At 36.4% G+C, this 20892-nt stretch overlaps 1 protein-coding gene across 1 annotated transcript in view; it reads left to right on the top strand.

Annotated features, from left to right (window-relative positions):
- Positions 1 to 10999: 10999 nt before the first annotated feature.
- LOC149179861 (RNI-like superfamily protein) overlaps positions 11000 to 20892 on the top strand; it is an 82400-nt gene continuing 72507 nt past the window's right edge. Inside the window, exon 1 of the mRNA XM_089415826.1 lies at positions 11000 to 11440. Within this exon, the coding sequence (XP_089271952.1) occupies positions 11083 to 11440 (358 nt within the window). The 5' untranslated portion in view covers positions 11000 to 11082. The remainder of the gene's footprint in view (positions 11441 to 20892) is intronic.

Genomic DNA, 20892 nt, shown 5'->3' on the forward strand with positions numbered 1-20892 from the left:
ATAAAATCAAATCAAGTTGTAATCCCAAGTGAGTCATATCAGCAATGTCTTTAAAGCATCAAGATAGATGACATGGATATCAAATCCCTTAATGATTTAAGGAAACTAGCATTATTAGTTATGCAACAAGGCATTTATGAAGATGAAAAGTAGAGAAAATTTCTTCCCTTTCTCATATGATGGAGACCATCTCACCCAGTATAGACATTCAATTCAACATTTCCCTCATCAATATATATGAGAACTCTCCAAGTCTTCATCACCCTGTCCTCTTTCGAAAGCTCTGTTAGTCATTCCCTTCCTTCTTAGTGGTGAATTTCTTGGAGCTTGGCCACTGAACTTTGCCTTTTCCTACTCTAGACATCTCATTGTTTCTAATGGAGAGTTGTGTAGCATGCCCCCTACCCAACAACTGTTGGAGGTGTGAGGGAGGTGCATCTTGTGTGAATGTTTTTTCAATGGAATTGTCAATAATGAAAGTCACCCTCTGTGAATCCATTAAGCAATTAGAGACATAGAGAACCCGAGTCAAGTCTAAGCACGGTGAGACAAACAAAGCCAAGGAATGCCTTGTTGTTGAAGTTGATAACCACATTCTAACTCTTTGTTTGATACCTACTTGACCACTTGGAAAATCATGTGAATCTCCCTCCATGGGAAGCACTCTCAGAAAGATCTGGTAGTCAAAACACAAAATCGTATCCTAAGAGGAGACCAACACCACCAGTCAGGATGACACATACACAAGGTCAAAATGATTTAAAGTCTCTAGTTAATATATGTTTTATTTATGTTTTCTATTGTTAGAACAATTTATACCTGTAAGTTTTGGAGAAGAACTACACTATGTTTGGATTTCATCATTTTTGGAACATTACATTTCCTGTTTTCTATATTTATAGCTCTATACAAAAATGAAATGTATTGAGGTTCTATAGGAAAAACTGTAGCCATTTTTCTAATTAACATAAAATTTTAAGTCTTCATTATCGTTATAAAAAAGAGATTAAGTCATAGAAAAAAAATAAAATTAAGCTAAGTTATGACAATCTAATGCTAAGTTGATTGTATAAGACATTGTGCCTCTCGCGAGACATTACTTTTATGTATCTAATTACTACATTCATTTAATAATCATATAAACCAACATTGTGTGACTCAACAAAGATCTGCGAGTTTTTTCGAGTTCATCTTAAAATGTCTACTCGGTGAAAACTCACCTACAAACTGAAATTCACCAAATTTGGTGAAACTTACCCAAAACTCAGCATACCCTGCTATTTTTTTTGGAACAAAATTTCTTCTATTTTGAGCTTTTTTCTTCCTATTATCAAGTTTTGTCAAGTCCCAAGCTGGCTAAGTTTCGGTAAGTCCAAGTCTCACAACCTTGATATAAACATAAAGAGCATTCATCACTAGTCCTAATCTAAGGAACAATTAACTTTATCGATTCTCGTAGTTCATCAATAATACAAAGTTCAGTACAAAGAACAAAAAATGTTTCTATTACATGGAATGGTTCACAATACATATTAAACTATCAAATCCTTACAAAGTTCAATACAAAGAACAGAAAATGTTTCTCTTAAATGGCCCGGCTTCCAATGACAGAAGATGTGCACTCTTTGTCATTTTGGTTCATAATACAGATAAATTTGTTGAATTCTCAATACTAACCCTTTCATTTTTTTACTAATTAATTACTTATTTACAATCTAGGGTTTCATTTTAGTATTAGTTTGAAGACAAGGAAACGTCAACTCATAGAAGGGGCAATACAACTAGTGACACTATGCATGAATTTTCAATGTTTGCAAATAAAATACAATATTGTTGTTGCATTGGTTGTTAATGAATTTTGATTTTTCAGTGGTGAAGATCGAGGATCAAACATAGCTCTATTTTTACTTTTATTAGGCACCCATGCTCTCATTGTGGCTTGGGAGGTCCACAACAAGCACTATCAAAGTTTTGATCATCACAGTATATCCATTTAAGATTCACTGATAGAAGTCCCAGGAAACCAAGGCAGTCAAAACCATTAGCACTTCAAAGATGGCATGCCTAGACTTAAGAACAAAAGGATTCAATAAGAAACCTTGCATTGATTTATTGCACCAAGACAATCAAGGTGCATTCTATAGCCCAGGTGAAGGTGAGGATGAGCTCAGTTACACCTAACCCTGATCTAACATCACCCCAAGGTTGTGAAGCTCTGGATGCATATATTGAGTTCACATAAATGGGCAATGTATCAAATATTGGAACTCAACATATGCAACCTTGAGGTGCATATCAGATCTAGGTTAAGATAGGTTTGGGCTAGTTCATGCAAATGAAAAAAATGCCTCATTTTGCCAATTGGGATGCATCATCCATTGAGGTTAGGTCCTATGGGGATCCCTCCCATTGTAGAACTCATGCCCTTGTGTGAAACCACCATGCATTTTCCATTTTAGTTTTTTGTTTCAGACAAATGGACATATATAGACATTAACAGAATAAAATATACCTACTTATTATAGATGTTGAAAAAAATATTAAACACATACCAAAGCCCAAACAAAGATCCCAACACCAAAGTCTTCATAAGCTTTTTTTCACATCATTATCTGCCTCATCTGTTGGTATGGCCCCATCGTTATGTGTTGCACTCGTTCTTCCACAAACATCTCTTGTGGTGCCCTTTTGATAAGTTTCATAGTTGGAAGTTGAATCCAAGAGTGACCAATGTCTCAATCCAACCCTTGGAGAAGGGAAAATAGAGAACTTGGGCCCATAATTTAGATTTGGGTGAGTAGGCACATTAGGTAGTAAGAAGGTGGGTCGTGACAGAGGGTTGGAATTGATGGATCCACCCCCATATGCAGTCACCCTCCCAACGGGGCTTAGAGTAGCAATACATTGTATTTTCATTGGTTGGTCTGGAAAGGCCATAGCACCAGGCCAACAACACTAGAGGAATTGGACAAATTTTGATTTGAAATGGATTTGGGGGAAATAAGCATGGAATGCTCCCACCTCCCATCTTTGTAGCGCACTCAGGTTCATTAATTCGATCATTTGTAGCTTAGTCTGGAGCGAATTAATGTTTGCGCTACAGAAAGTGACAGACCAACTGGAAGGAAATAATGTAGCAAGCAACCCGCCACAATAATGAACCTGCTCACTCTTAGGCACAACCCCAATCCCACCTAAAGCAAGATCAAATCATAATTATAACATCATACCATAATGAGATACGTGATAGCCCCACTACCCTGGTACTATTGGTGAAGCCTCTTGCTCTATGACTATTGGCATTGGATCGACTGATGAATCAAATATAGTTATTGGTGCTAGAATGAAGGCTCAAAATCATGTAGGCCGTGACTAGATTGAACTCAACCTGATCGAACCAAACTTGCGCTTATGCTTATTAGCTCTAAGAACTGCTCTTTTTTCTTTCAATTTCAAATCAAATCCCGATGGCTTGCCTCTACCTCTTCAAAATCCGATCCAGATACAGGTCTTGTAGCATTCCCATTCCAGCATGGTGCTAGGGTAGCTCCTCTCTAACTAGATTATTTTCACTATATTTAGCCTAGGAAAAGTTAGAAGTGCAATCTTGGGCACCGCCAGAACACCTTACATAGTCTTGAATTCTGATCTGCAACAAAAACTAAGCTTACCTGCAACACAAAGCACACAAATCTCAAACAAACTATAAAAAAAACCATCAACCCAAGTGAAATTCAAGGAAAAAACAAGTGTCAAGTGAACTCAACCTCATGAAAACTTACTAGAGCACGAAACCTCTATATCCACTGTTGAACCGACTGAGCAGACAAATCTACCAAGTGTTGGTGTGCCACAGGCATGGAGCAACAATCCATGAAAGGTTAAACCATAATAGGCCAAACTCTAAACCCCCCAAAAACTAGTTCTCACAATAAAGACGATAGTGCGGTACAATGACCAAGTAGCAGGTGAATAACATAAAGACATCGGGCAAACAACACTCATGGCAACAGAACGCCCGCACACCGGCCCCAAACAAAATAACACGGACTTCCAAACAACCTAATTCAGAAACCCTAAACCGCGACTTAAAGCTCTTTAATCGAGGCAGTGTTAATTACCCACCCACCACGACAAATAGGAAACCCGCCCAGTCGAGTGTTATACAAAGGATGTGCCAATTTAGTCTATGTTTGTGGACATGGCAAGTAAAGCGTGCATGTTTGTGGACATGGCAAGTAAAGCGTGCAACAACTAGCATACAATTATTTAAACTTAAGAGTATTTAAATTTTGATTAATAATCAAAATAACGGGTGCCCATGACAATCATATGTGAGAATGCAATTTATATATGAAGCTCATCTTTGAATCTCTCAAAAAGATGTATATAATTTTATATTTAGGTCGATACGCCTTTCTTTTGAATCATTCAACCGTTTACACTTCTAATGTATATCTAACATCTGTGACAGAATTTTACTTACCTTTCTGCTCTCCACTTGACATTTGTGCACACCTAAGTCTTTTAGGCCACTTGACATTTGTGCGCACCAGAGTCTTTTACACTGAGCTCCGTAAGAATCCGTTTAAATTCTTCATGGAGTTTATGGCACTGAAGATGATTTTTATAGTGCACTATTGCACGACCGCCAATTCTGGTTTCCTCTGGATGCATCTTAAAGAAACTCGTGTGTAGGTTTTGTTATGGGCTGTGGAATTATGGTTGTTTTTCTCAATGCCTATCTGAGAAATGATTCCGCGGCTTTCAACAATCTTTTCATTCATCCCTGGCATGCCCCAGTAAAGCTCGAGCACCCGCAATCTTTTGTCCCGAAAGTTGAACAAAAGTCAGGAAAATATCTGTTGCGTCAGACAGTTTAGCTCATCTAAAGTTGAACAGAAGTTAGGAAAATATATGTTGTGTCGGATAGTTTAGCTCATCTATGCTATTTAAGCATGACCTTGTGCCCTGCCCATATCCATTTCCTACAATTGTTGTGGGGCTTCTCTATGAATCCCTGAAGTCAGGGAAATCTCTACTGCCTTGGACAATTTAGCTCATCTATGCTATTCAAGCATGACCTTGTGCCCTGCCCATATCCATTTCTGGCAATTGTTGCGGGGCTTCTCTATGAATCCGTTAAGAACAAAATGGCTCAGGGGAAAGTTAAAGAAGATGTTTTTGCTTACAAGAGCCTGCATAAAAAGGAATTGTTTAAGTTGTGGAAGCAGCATGAGGAATATGAAATGGAGGTACATCACACCGAGGCAGTTGGGGAAGACAAATCTTCTATTAGAGATCATGGGGAGGAAGACAAAGAAGAGGAGTAAGAAGTCGAGAGCGATGGAGGCACTGACATTGATAAGGAGGCGAAGGTCCCAGTACCGAGAAGGCCCTGGTTTTGAATCCAATCGCTGTCAAGCACCCAATTTCATCGACGCCAATACCGAATAACAACCCAGCAGACAGGCTCGTCTACGAACCAATAACGAAGGAAATCATGGATATGCTAGCTGAGGTCACCAGAGAAGTGAAGAAAATGGCTGAAACGTCTGAGACCAAATTGAAGGCATTGCTGGGGCCGAATTGAAGGCTTTGTTGATCAGTCACTTGAATTCAACAAACGACAATTCCAGATAAGTGTTTAAGAAAAGAAATAATTACAAATTGATGTTACAGGTGTACAAAATACAAATTTATTATTATTAGAGGGTATTTACAATCTCCGAAAACATAACCATACCAGCAACATATATAACTTCTGAATAATGTTGTAGTGATATATGTGTGGCATCAAGGAACTTTGCTACATAGTAGCAATACTCTATCTCTACATACAAAACACATTGGCCATAGGTAGTAATAACAAGATTTGTATCTATATGCTAATCACTTATACATAGCTCCTGCATAAAACAATATCAGCTATAAAACTTTGCCAAGCACTCTGCCGATTAACTTTCTTAAACAACTATCACTTTTATAGACACAATTGTTGTGCTCTGTCACTCCTGCAAATACCCCGTATCGACAGCATGCAATACACTAGTTGGCAAACTAGTTTGTCTTCACATAAATTTATACCCTCTGCCATAATGATAAATCAATTCTAATGAAAGTTTGGTCATGCATTTATGAACATTATTGGGCCCTCATGACATGACCATCCCTGCAATCACAACTATGTTAACAAACACACTATTCGGCCAACCATCCTTGCAACCTCTGCTCTCAATATCACTCTACCACAAAAATATCTGACTCAGCCCTCAACCTTTTAAAAACAATCAACAACTAACTCGAGACAAGCAAATTTGGAAGCATATTCAATACAAGAACTCCTACAACAAGTTTTGTCAGTGGTCTACCAAACAAGCAAATATATAACCTGCATACCCACTCATCATTACTTAAAGCCTCTCATACATCAGTGCATTAAGCATACATTGTTATAAGAAGAAAATATAATCTTTGATATCTGTGCAACATACGTATGGGAACAATGTAAGGCTTAGTTACACATCAAGTCTCTGAAATAGGGCAACACAATACTAGGCAATTAGATCCAGCAATAATAGAAAGATCTATCTTTTACTTCCACCAACCTTTGCAATTTTATCTCTATGTCTTCAATGAAACCTTTCACTAACACTTCTAATATATCTACCTTTGCCATCAAGTTTTGAATCAATGTTGATAGGGGCTCAACCATAGGCTCGGATCGCATCATAAAACTTGAGGCACCAGAAACACTCAAATTGATGCTGACGGGGCTTAACCATAGGCTCAGCTTGCATTATATAAAGAATGATGCACTAGAGACACTGACATGTTGAATAAAGCATTAAAACATTATATCATCCCAACATTGACTTTCACTTTAATTAGTGATTCAAGATGAGAATTACTTCAGGTTAATACACCCCCAATCGCTTGCCATATGCAAATAAACTACAATATTAAAAATGGTGCATTCAACTAGTTTTCAAAACAATATTGTTCCAAATAGCATGGTATCTATGCACATGAGCTTACATGTGGTTTGATTTTCATTTAACAAACATTAGGTTGGTAAAACTATATTGGCTTTCAAAAATACGCAGGCACACATCAGATCAGGCATTCAATTGCAGACATGTATCCTCATTGATATGTGCTCTATGTTGACTGAGCCAAGACTTTCTTGTGGCCTCAAACACTACTTTATGTACTCAAGGCAAATCCACTTTTGTCTTGTCATTATAAATTTATTCCAAATCAATCTGACGTATCATGTAATCCCATGGGGATGTCCAAGCACCAAGCATTGGATTTACCTTCTTTGTTCTGCAATGGCAGAGAAGCCAATTGTTTGGATGTCTCGGCTTTGCTTTGGAAGTTATCAATCTTAATATGTAGGATAAACGATCAAATCAACCACACGAACAAAATTTCCTTGTGCAAAGCAAGACATGACAAGCATAGGTATAATACAATCAATTTAAATTAAACTGCTTTCTAGAGTCTAATACATGAATTTATGCATAATACAATGAATTTATGCAGAGTGTCAGAAAAGGTGTATTTACTTGCAGCGGAAATTCTGAAGAAGCTGGCCAGTATGACATCTCTTCATAGTAAACACTTGATTTCTGGACTAGTAAAATTGGCTGGCGGTTTAAGTGATGTTGCTATGTGTGAACTAATGACTCTATCAAACACTGAGATGTTGGGATTAAGCTCACACCGCAAAATCTGGCAAACTAGTTCTCCCATATAAAAGTGAAAATAGGTTAGCATGTGGAGTTTCATTTGGAACAGGGTTATGGATCCAAACCAAACTATGTGCACAGTGATCTCAAGAATTTAAAGGCATTCATATTCAGTACTTCTGGATCAAAATTGACCTACTGGGAGAGCGCTAGGTAATCTTTAATCTTTAAAAGAAAATCAAACTCGACACCATTATTACTATTACTAATAGGCTCAGAAAATTTCCCATGGAGTATTTAGAAAGAAGCTAAAGCTCCCAAAGATCCCTTGGCATTGTTGGTTGTTTAAATATCTCTGCCTTTTCAATTTTAGGCTATCTTTTTCTTTACCAATCACAGCCAAACTCAACCATTGGCATCTTGAATGTGAGCAGGCCTTTTACTGCAGAGTCCTTTTTACTTTCTGCATTTCTTTTTCTTATGACTTTTTTCTGTTATATGGAAGCAAGCAGAGTTTTTTTTTTTTTTTTCTTTCTTTCTTTTCAGATTGTAGAATAATAAAACTTATTATTTGTCTTATATCTTAGTTTTCCATCTCTACAAAGATAATGCAACCTAAAAATTGTTATTTAGTCAACACTTTAAAACAGCCAGGTCCCATTGGAAGGATTTAAGGATCTTCGAGGCATATCTGGAACTCAGAGGTTTTAGATTCACAAAGCATATGGATCCCGGGAAGACTGCCTTCAGCACATACTTGGTGAGTGATTTGCTAGTACGAAAATCAAATGGCTATTTAAGATTGTGCCTAATCACCTTCCAAAGATCTTATGCTTTGTGATATTGTGCTTTTGGTGTGCAGTTTCAACTAGTTAGATTTGCGTGATTACTCATCTAAAGAACAACTTCAGGAGCGATTACTTTTGGCAATTCATGAAGCTAATGAAGGCTTTGGCTTTGGTTGAGCCTGTCTTATATTGACAAATTGAATGGCTCCAGAACTAGTCAACTAGTATGTGAGTCTGTTGTAGTTTATAAACGAGCATCAATGTGCTCATTTCATGTGGGTGCAGCTAGAATTTTGAATTGTCAATGAAAACACGTTTGTTATTTGGTTGGAAGGCAACCTTGAAATCTTCTGTCAATTCTCAAGATGAGATTTGTATTATTAAGAATGTAATTTGGACTAATCATGCAAACCTTATCAGTCCATCCTGGATTGAACTAATGTGAATTGGTCGACCAATTTGAAGATGGGCACTGAGCATTTCTTAGAAGACAACTCTTTCAGTGAATTAGCTGATTGATCTATATGCATGTTTAGGGTGGTGCCTTCATCACCTATTGAAATTCAAGATATAAGAACTTATGACATCGACATCTATAGTTATCAGGGATGGTGAAGTTGCAAGCAAGGGCACGATAGTTGTTTTTTTTCATATAAAATAATGCCTACATATTAGTTTAACTCCTTTAAGTTTCTTCATTTTCTTAAACATTGATATGCTTGTTTCTTTGTAATGGTTTCTGAAACAATAGATATATTAAAGCTACTAATAAATAATATTTTTTAGTTAAATATAGATTAACTCTACAATAAATTCTTCTTGTAGCAGTAGCTATCTATAGATCCTTCGATGTAGCATTGATTTATTAGTTAAATATAAAAAATCTTAATGGCTTACATAAATACTTAGAAATTAGCTAAGAAATAGTGCCAAAATGCTTGGACTACATAAACTGTTCTCAATTCCTCACATTCTGTTCTGCTATAATTTCGATGTAGGCTTTACATACTTGGAAACACCAACCTGAATGTGGAATTCTTCATCATTAAAACATTGCTATTAATCTTTATCCCAATGAAATGAAACATCTTTGACGCTGCAAGTTTGCTTGGACGATAGATTTCTGGTAATTTTTATAATATATATATATATATATATCAGAATGTTGAAGTGTTTGAATGGTGGAAATGGATTCAATGAAATATCATTTACGGGGCAAATTGGACCACAGATTTATGGTATTTTTTCTTTTTAATGAGAATGTTGAAGTGTTTGAACAGTGGAAATGGATCAAGAACCCCTGGGCCCCCAAAACCCTGAAGTTTGACAATTGTAATCCATATTTTCAAAAATTTCTGCCGGATTTTGTCATAATCTTGCTAGAATTTCCATTATTTTCCAGGCTAATTTGTGGGCTCTTTAGACTAAGCACTCATGGAAAAGTTTTGTTACCATTTTACTCTTGTTCAGATTTGTGGATTGGTCGGATATTCCTTTCGCAGACTATTCAAGGGCTTAGTTTGGAAAAGTTTCTTAGTTTGGAAAAGTTTTGTTACGATTTTACGAGTCTTGTTCAAATTTGTGGACTGGTTGGATATTCCTTTTGCAGCCTATTCAAGGGCTTAGTTTTCAACTTTTCCAGGTAATTATCACTTTTTGACAAACTCTATTGTTGCTATTTGCATTTTTGTTTTCATGTTTTCATGGCCTTTGTTCATCTAAGGTTTAATCTTCATTACACAATTTCAATATTCTGTATTTTAACTTGGATTATATATGAAATTAAAATAGCCCCACTTATTATTCATATGAAAATTAAAATACATTGTAAATAAAATTTAATTAATCCTTAGAAGAAAAAATTTATTCATTAATAATATAATTTAGATTGTAAATTTTATAATCCATCATTTTAATTTAAAATAGTAATTTCCAACCACCATTATTCTTTATTTTTAATATTTTATTAAAAATATATCAGATTACTGTTTTAGTTTGATATATATATAAAAAAAATTATTATATATAATAAAAATTCATAAAAGTAAAATATATCTTTTATAATATCTATATAAAATTTCATTTTCTTAAATGAAATACATATATACAAATATGTTTTTTATACCAATTTTCCAATTTAAAAACCTATCAATTTCTATGTGCACCTTTTAAGACAATTACTAATTTATTAATACATAAACAATATCATCTTACATAAGCAAACCCACTGGTTTTTTAAATTGTAGTTAAAGTTGGCGAACGGCTCGTAGTTTTGATTCGCTTAAAAGAGTGGCATAGCATTACTTTTATTTTGGGCATCTCACCCGTATAGATGCACACGTTACAACTAAGTGCGGGCCCCTTTTTAAGTTATACTAATCATCCCCTAAGAGCATATTCACTAAAATATTAACATCATAAACCACGTTCTTAGTTTTTCAATAAACAAATATGCAGAGTTAAACCAACAAACAACTCAATACAAAATTCACAGGCCAAATACATCCATGATCAAAATGCCCCACGATTACTCTGCAAAAGTTTGAGAATTGAGCTTTGATCCCCTGGCCTCCCAGACACTGAACCAGCTGGGGCTGCAGATGCATGTGATGGGGAGAAGTGAATTTAATAATGGCGGAGTGTGCATCAACGAGGTGCTGCCAGATGATGCCCTGCGGGCAATTCTGGCAAAGCTGGAGGACATGAACGAGAAGAACAACTATGGCCTCGTCTGCAAGCGATGGTTGTTCTTGCAGAGCACTGAGAGGCGGCGCCTCTGCGCGCGAGCGGGGCCTCTCATGCTGCACCGCCTCGCCGCTCGGTTTACTTGCGTCGTCGACTTGGACTTTTCGCAGTCGATTCTCAGGTCGTTTTACCCCGGGGTTTCTGATAACGATCTTCGTATTGTTGTCACCAGATTCCAGTGCCTCCGAAGCCTAAACCTGCGAGAATGCAAAGGTAAATATCTGCAATTGGCTTTTACATTTTTTTCCCTGCGGTGGTCAGTTCTCAGTTTCAGAAAAAATTCAAGGTTGGATAAAAGTTTTTTTTAACAAGAACTATTCATTCTTAAGTTCTCAGTTTCAGAAAAAATTAAGGTTGGATAAAAGTTTTTTTTATCAAAAACTATTCATTCTTATAACTATAAGATTAACTATAAAAATCGGCAGACGTGAAAATTTTACTAAAAGAAATTTTTACTTGACTGTTAATTCTTCGTGACGCAACTTACCTACAGACTGTCATAGATTAATAACAATATTGTTATTAATTTACGCAACCTGTTACCACCTGAGATAATGCCATGAACATTTTCGAGTGAAAACTTGTTAGAAAATGGCTCCTAGTTTTCACCAGAGGTAGATGATGCATGGCAATATGCTCTTTTGCGATGCATTATTTTATTCAGTAAATTGAGGACAGATGTATTTAATTTGAATTTTTTTTTTAAGTATAATTTCTCTAAAATCCAACCAGAATTTATTGAGATCACAAGTTTTATTGAGATCACAAGTTTGATGGGTAATCCCTACACAATCGAAGTGTCATAGGGGTTTTCAGAGCGCTGAATCCATATATACAGTCAAAAAACCAATTTAAATAACACAAGTCAAAATTTCATCTCAAATTTTTCCAATCAAATTCTAATATCAAAAAGTCACACTAAAACAACTCCATTTGAAATAAAGTTACATATTTGAAATTAGAAATCAAAATGAGTAAAATTAGAATTTTGGTTAAAAATAGCTGCAAAATTGAATGATTTTATGTGTCACCATAAGACACATGCCATTTGAAATAAAGGCTAGAGATTTTAGATTAGAAACCATTCTTAATGGAATTAGAATTTTAGTTAAAAAATAACTGCAAAACTGAATGATTTTATGTACCACCATATAACAATCCCAAAATCAATTTGACTACCCAATTAAGAAAAAATTTAATATTTTTAATTGATGGAAAACGTTTCATCAAACAAAATCCCAAATTCTGAGGTCACAATATGTATAGATAGATAATTTAGGTAGTTTTGAAATTGTAAATCATAAATAGTAAATGGTCAAATTTTTTTATCTATATAAGAAAAAATTTAACATTTTTAATTGATGGAAAACGTTTCATCAAACAAAATCCCAAATTCTGAGGTCATAATATGTATAGATAGATAATTTAGGTAGTTTTGAAATTGTAAATCATAAATAGTAAATGGTCAAAATGTTTTATCTATTTATATAACTTATTTATGTATAATCTTTTATATAAATAGAATTCACTTTTTTATTATGATTATTAATTATTATTATTTAATTATATTTCTTTTTTCTCTCAACAACAGAAATCTCTACCTAACGTTTCCTTCCTATTGAACGTGTTGTTTCTTCCACTGTAAACAGCAACCACAGCCAAAATACTAAGAATATTAAAATTCTCTGAATTGTGATTCCGTTTGAGTTCGAATTCTGGACAAATGTTTAAAACTGAAACAAATAATTACTTATAATTCTATATTATCAGTATAACACCGAATCAAAACGAATAACAATCAATGCAATTATCAAATTCACATACCAAAGCTGAAAATGAGAATGAATCTCCATAAAAACTTTAGTAGAACTCAATTTTTTTCCTAAATAATTTCAAGGAATTTATTTGCACTGAATCTCCTCCATGATCGAGATGCGTGTTGGAGCGCCAAACCTTGTACAAGGGATAGCGTGGTTCCAGCTGGTAGGTAATTAGTCACTAAGCTTGGTTCCACTTGGTAGGTAAATGGTCAGGATTAGGGGCTGAGTAGCCTATTCTTCATTTAATTCTAGATTTGAGTTATCTGACGCTTTAGCCACAGCGAGAAACAGTTAAATTTGTGGTTTAACATTTTGTAATGCAAAATATATAATTTTATTTATTTTTCATGTCAAAGATTCCACATTTTTGGGACACCGGAGGTGCGGCTCATCTAATTCATATATAATCTATATCAGATTTATTAAGGAATCAATATTTTTTTCACTTTAAAAAACGATTTACATTTAAGAGATTATATCCTCTCTCAATTTGGTAGATTTAGAGTTAAGATGGATCTAAACTAGTGTATATATTAAATTTATTTTAATTAATTGAAAGTTGAGTAGTCCAATCGAGTAGCAACCAAGCAATATCGCAGCAGCCATGCAGTCCGAGTATCCGAGCCACGCTGAGTAGACCCGCCAAGTGGCCCAGTTGAGTATCCCAGCCCAGCTATTCCTGTGATCGAGTGCCTCAACACCTGGCATTTACTCTTTCATTGCCATCTGGATCGACTCTTGGATCGAATACCTCCATCTAGTGGATCGAAACCTACCTGGATTGAGTAGCGGCAAAGAACCTGGCATGACTACCAGCATCGCAATCTGGGATCGCCTCTTGGCTCGCCCCTACTTGGCACAAAAATAAATAGATAAAATATTTTGTTTTCTTAGCTTTTAAATTTATGTTAAATAAGAAAATATTTCATTTTCTTTGTGAATAATTTTAAAAATTTCACAGATTCCATATAAGTCCCACTAGCACAACAAGTTGAGGATGGACCTCGTCATCAAGGTGACCCAAGGTCAAACCTCACGGGGAGTGGTCGTGGCCTGTGCTAGGGGGAGGAGAAATGCTATAAAATCACAGACAATATATATATATATATTCTAATTGAGAATATTTGTGGTAAGAAAGACTTTGTGTAGGGTAGAACAAAAGTCTAGATTTAGTATTACATGTTGGCCAATAACATTTATGAAATCTAAAAGTAAATCTTTTTTGTTTTATAGTAACAAAATTACTTCGAGGGGTGGTAGGAGCGTGAGGGATTATTCTTTTGTCTTGATGAAACAATAGAAGTCACATTTTCTTGGGGTTTGGGACATCAAACATATAATCACATGCAAAAGCATATGCTCTTCATGAGGGTTTAATACTTGCTTAGGAAAGACATGTCTCTAATCTCTCGATCATTGGTGCCTCACAAATTTTCATTCATATTTTAATCAAGGAGACTCTCCCAAAAGACCTGCCTTTAATGGAAATTTTTAAGAAGATTTGGAAGATCCATTTTTTTTTTAATGCTTATGAGTTCCACCATATAACGAGGAAAAGTAACATCTTAGCAAATTCCTTGGCTAACAATGGCACCTCATTAGCTCAAGGGATATTAAAGTTTAATGATAACCAAATATTAAGGTCCTTGTCTTAGAATATGATGCAAAAATTAAAACAGAAGTGGGAGTGCCAAGTGGCACCCATGATGGAGATGGATCATGCAATGATCTTAATGAATTTGAGTGCACTGAGTGAAAGTGACAAGCCCTAGTTGTGGGCATCATTACTCTTCAATAGAAGAATAATGTTTAATAATGGAGCTAGATCCATCCTCAATTTGATTGAAGAATGCATGTGTGACAACATGCAACAACCACGAGATCATGGGGGTGCCTTGGCACAATGGTAATGGAAGTGGGATTGTGAAGATTAATAGCAACATGATTTAGGAGGTTTGGCTCAGAATGGAAAGATTGAGTTTGTGTGAAGGAGTCAACGGTGATGCAATTTGCATCATTGACATTAACATAAGACAAGTATTAGGGAGGCCTTAGTAATTATGTTGGGAAACTGTTAGATAGGATTGATATCTTTAAATCCCAAAGGACAAGGCGATTGTTGGCAAGGTTCAAATTCAAATTTGGAAATTCCTTTGAATGACAAGGTAAGGATGGTCCTTTTTATTATTATTATCTTTATCTTCAGTAATTTATGTTAGTTTTTGTAGCATCAGACATTTGTTCTAGTCTCAATTTGTGTCCAAGAGACTAAGGAACATGAGATCTTCAAAACCCATAAAAAAATTCGCGTGATAAGCTTGTGAAATGCCTTAATTAAATTAATTAGCCATCATTTAAATTTTTCCTAAGTCTAACTTAAGAAAATTGGTTAATTAATAAGAAATAATTAAGGAAAGCTTAGAAAGCTCTAGGAACTCAAATGAATCGAGTTTAAGATGATCTTAGTCGTTGATAACGATTTAATCATGGTCTTTGGTGATCCAATGGGAGATTATAAGAGCATGTCGATGGGGATGAAGAAGACACACTTGAGCACAATTGTGAGACATATGTGTTGAGAAATCTAGGGCATTAGGATTAGGAGATTTCTCTTGTAATGATAACTGCTTGTGAATGCTTTTTACTTCTTTGGATTATGATCTTCTCTTTACTTAGATTATTATAGTGTTATACTACATTAGATACCTACCAAAACATAAACACTAAAGAGATAAGAGACACAAAATATAGGCGATCAACGAGGGTCAAATCCTCTCCAACTTGAGAGGAAAACCCAAATGAATTCTTCTTCTTATAGAGACTTCAATTAACGAATACCAAGACCCTTGACACAACAACCTCTCCAAGACCAAGTCACAAGATCCTTCTTTACTACTTCTTCTTCTTCCCCAAGTCAACACAAGTCAAACTGCCTTTATGCATTGCACTTCTCAGCTACCCTGAAATTTCGGTCTCTTTCCACAGACCTGCAATCCGTACTTATGCAATTTTGCATGTGGGAGGTGAGGAATAGAGTTTGGAGATGCTTTCTTCCTTCACTATACTTGAAGACTTCTCTTAGTGATCTTGGCTAGGAAGGGAGGTGGATTGGAAACCTTTTTGATGCCTTCTTTAATGACTGATTTGGTACCACTATAGAAACCCTAGTTTCTTCCACACATGCGAGGAGATTTACCCAAAAATCAGTCCCACATAACTTTTCTCTCCCTTTTCTTCTTCTCGCTGGTTATGAGGTTGCTTTTTCTTGTGATTTTGTGCTTCTTTTCTTATCTTGATACTTGACCGATTTTGTCCTTATGTGAGGCCGAGTTGCTCTATTTATAGTAATCTTCCCATCAAAGTAAGCTGACTTCTCCTTGTGACAAGGTTGACATGCCTTTCTAGAATTCTCCTTAGGTCGACTTCAAGTAGGGTTTGTGACATGGTCTTGGAGGGTTAATGACTTAAATAATTTTCCTTTTACAATGTATAACATGCCCAAATGGGTCTTCATTACATGACATTGACTCAATAGACTTTATGACTTGATGACCAAACCTAATAGCTCTTAATGGGAGCTTCAACTAAAACTAAATTCCTTGGGCATGAAACCCATGACTCAAGCATTACAAACATAATTTTATTTTCTTCTTTACATCAATTACATAAAATCGTGATTACACCTCTCATTATGAAGACAGAACCTAGTTACACTTTTCAACAATAGGGAGAGACATTTCCTTTGCATATCAAGTTATCTAGTTGCAAAGTTCGAGCCACAAGGAAATCATAAGAGAGAGGGAGCAATAACAATGATTTCTGGTGGAGTTCCAGTGCCAGAGAGTCAGCAATAAGAGGGCCATATTATTTCCTCAATGAGGTTGCACAAAATCTTCAAAGGGGAGATTGATTCAGTTGAAGAGGAGGTTGATTCAGGTGCTTTGATACCATGTGAAAATTCCTTGAAATTGGAGCAACTAGAAATTTATTCTTTTAACTGATTAATTATGCGATTGATTTGTTACAATAAATAACGAATAAATCACATTGTAATTATTCACAATAAAATTACATTGAGGAAAAATAAACTGGAATTGGGAAAATAGATGCACACACACACAATAAAAATGACACTAATATTTTTGACAATAGTCCCCGGAAGAACCTTGAAGGGAAAACCAATGTAGCAGTAGATGGTTTATTTTTATTATGTGACAACAAAACCTAAAAGCCTTAAGCTCCCTGAAGCGACTAAAGAAGATCAAGGTACTTTGCTCAGATAACAATGGAGAGTACACAAATAGTGACTTCACAAGATTATGTGCGAAGGAAGGCATCGGGAGGGAGTGGACAACTCCATACAATCCACAACATAGTGGGGTAACAAAGTGAAAAAATATGTCAATAGTTGGGGTTGCAAAGGCAATGTTACATGACTAAGATTTGCCAAATGTTTTATGGGCAGAGGCATGTAACACAACTTTGTATATCAAGAACATAGTTCCTCATAGGGTGTTGGGGAAGATAACACCAGAAGGAGGCTTCTCGGGAAAGAAGCCATAATTAAGTCACTAGAGAATATTTAACAACATAACTTACTACCATGTCCCAGATGAAAAATGCACTAAGTTGGATCAAACTACATAAAAGGGGTTCTTTGTTGCATATAACGAAACATCAAAGGCATACAAGATCTGCAGTCCTAGTAGCAGGAAGATTATTGTGAGATGGGACATGAAGTCCATGGAGGATAGAACCTTCAAGATATCTCATGAGTTTCCAACAGAATATTAGAATGAGCTAATAAGGGCTCCATTAGTCTAGCAGTAGGGGCAGTTGCAGGGACAATCACAAGGATATAGTACAATCACCAGTACCAACACGAACTTAGGTGTAGGAGATCTTATGAGTTTGCATTAGAAGGAGCAACAGAGGCAGGATGAGGAGTTGGTCAATCCTCCCACCACCAGTGGACGTACCAATAGAGAAGTTTGTCAAACATTGAGAGACATAAAAAAGTTCATAGGAGCTCTTAGGACAAACAAGAGAGAACACAGACAACTAGACAGGTACCAACCATTAGTGAATACGCTGTAGAACCTTCCAAATATCAAGAGGATGCACAACATTAGGTGTGGATAGATGTCATGGTGGAAGAGTATAGCTCCATCGTGACAAATGATGTTTGGGAGGTAGTGTCGAGGCTTGAGGATAGGTCAGTTGTGGGCTCTTGGTGGATCTACATGATAAAGTATGCTACAAATGGCAGCATGGAGAAGTACAAGGCTAGGTTCATGGCAAAGGGGTATGCGTAGAAGGAAGGCATAGACTATCAGAAGACCTTCACCCCAATTGCCAGATATACTTCTATCTAGTTGGTTATATCTCTAGAAACATAGATGAGATGACAGATTCACCAGATGGACGGAAAGACAACCTTATTGAATGGAGTGATAAAGGAGGAAGTATATATAGAACAACCAGAGGGATTTGAGGCACATGGGAGGGGCACACACGTGTGCAGACTAAAGATAGATCTATACGGGCTCAACTAGGCTCCCAGGGCATGGTATAGTCGGATTGAAAACTACTTGCAACATATGGGATTTGTCAAAAGTGACGAAGAACCCAACCTTTACTACTTGATGATAGAAGATGAGCCACTCATACTAGTACTGCATGTGGATGGCCTCTTCTTGAGTGGGAAATCATGGCTCGTAGAGGACTGCAAGAGGAACCTGGCAACAAAATTTTACATGAAGGATTTGGGGTTGATGTATTACTTCCTAGGCTTGGAAGTATGGCAGAAGAACATGAATATGTTCCTTGGTCAAGGGAGATATGCTATAGAGATTCTAAAGAGATTCATGATGCAGGACGACAAACCAATTTCTACACCTTTGATTATGAACTGGAGGAAGATTGATGCATCAGAGGACATGGACGTTGACCTAACCTTGTATAGACAACTTATTAATTCCCTCATGTATCTGGTCAACACCACACTAGATATTTGCTTTGTGGTCAACACTCTTAGTCAGTTTATGATGGGACCTAAGAGAGTGCATTGGACAACAATGAGGCACATTCTAAGGTGTTTGCGTGACACAGTCAAGTATGGGTTGAGGTATACTCAAGGTGATGGTATCAGGTTATGTGGTTTCATATATGCAAATTGGGCAGGCAGTTAAGTGGATCAGAAGATCACATCGGGGTGTTGCTTCAGCGTTGGATCAAGGGTTGTATCTTAGTGCAACAAGAAGTAGAAGTATGTGGTACTGAGTTCTATAGAAGCTGAGTATATGGCAGCGAGCACAGCTACGTGCGGAGCTATATGGCTTTGGAAGTTGTTAGTAAGATTGTTCTATCATAGTTTGGATGCAACCAATATCTATTGCGATAATAAGAGTCGCATTAGGCTCTCTGAAGATCCAATGTTTCATGATAGGTTGAAACACATAGACATCTGATATCACTTCATCAAAGATTGTGTGCAACATGGAGTAGTTCAACTACAACATGTTCCAACAGAAGATCGGGTTGCAGATATACTCATGAAAGCTCTAGGGGGAGTTAAGTTCTTCTATTTCAGAGAATAGATGGGCATAGTGGAGAACTATTTTCAGTAGCAGGAGGATCAATGTCAAAGGGCAGAGTCAAATCTTGAGAGACAATTACAGAGAGTAGTTGCAGTCATTTACTAGAGTGGCCTAGAGACAGTTGGGCATAGACAATTACTTACTAGACAATGAAAATACTAGTTGCAGTTAGAGACACAGGAGATAGTTGTAGAGCTAGTATGGGCACATAGTGGATCCATAGATTAGCTCTCAATTGCAGTAGTTGCAATAATAACGATAACATGAGATTAGATGTAACACATGTAGTGTTGGCAGCAGTGTAGGATGGCACATCATAGTGCCAACAATAGTGCAACTACAGGATGGTTCAACTACATAGTTAACATATGAATCAAAATATGCACACTAGTTTGATGGATAATTACAAGATGTTACAGATGTCAGACATCATCAGCGTGAGACAAGATGTTATGGGAGAGAACACCTTCCTCGCTGAGAGGGAATGTTAGTTTTTGTAACATAAGGCAGGTGTTTTAGCCTTGATTTGTGTCTAAGTGGCTAAGGAACACGAGATCTTAAAAACCCATAAAAGGTTTTGAAATATAAGCTTGTGAAATGCCTTAATTAAATTAATTAGCCATCATTTAAATTTTCCCTAAGTCTAACTTAGGAAAATTGGTTAATTAATAGGAATTAATTAAGGAAAGTTGAGAAAGCTCTAGAAACTCACATGGATCATGTTTAATATGATCTTAGTCATTGATAATGGTTTAATCATGGTTGTTGGTGATCCAAAGAGAGATTATAAGAGCATGTTGATGGGGATGAAAAGACACACTTGAGCACAGTTACGAGACACAACGAGAGTGAGTTCCTTGGTAGATCGAGCTATCCAATTGCAAAGTTCAAGACAAAAGGAGAGCAGAAGTGAGAGGGATCAGTAGCAGTGATTTTCGGTGGAGTTCTAATGTCGGAGAGTCAGTAACAAGAGGGTTGCATTATTTCCTCAGTGAGGCTGCGCAAAGGCAACGCAAAAGAAAAGAAAAAGCAACGCAAAAGCTTAAGAGAGTAGATCAATTCAACTGAAGGGGAGGTCGATTTAGGCGCTAGTGGCTAGGAGAATTTCCAGGAGACCAAGTGAGTCATCTCTAGAGGTAGATTCAAGCATAACGACAATTTTGAGGTAACTCTATAAGCAGTACGAGTAGAGCCTATGCTAGGCTGCCGCAGGGGCATTCGAGTGGCCTAAACAGAGCCAACTTTG

The sequence above is a fragment of the Pinus tabuliformis genome, chromosome 3_2 (genome assembly GCF_031772625.1).
Source record: "Pinus tabuliformis cultivar Carrire ecotype Pingquan chromosome 3_2, CPIR1, whole genome shotgun sequence".
NCBI lineage: Eukaryota > Viridiplantae > Streptophyta > Pinopsida > Pinales > Pinaceae > Pinus > Pinus tabuliformis.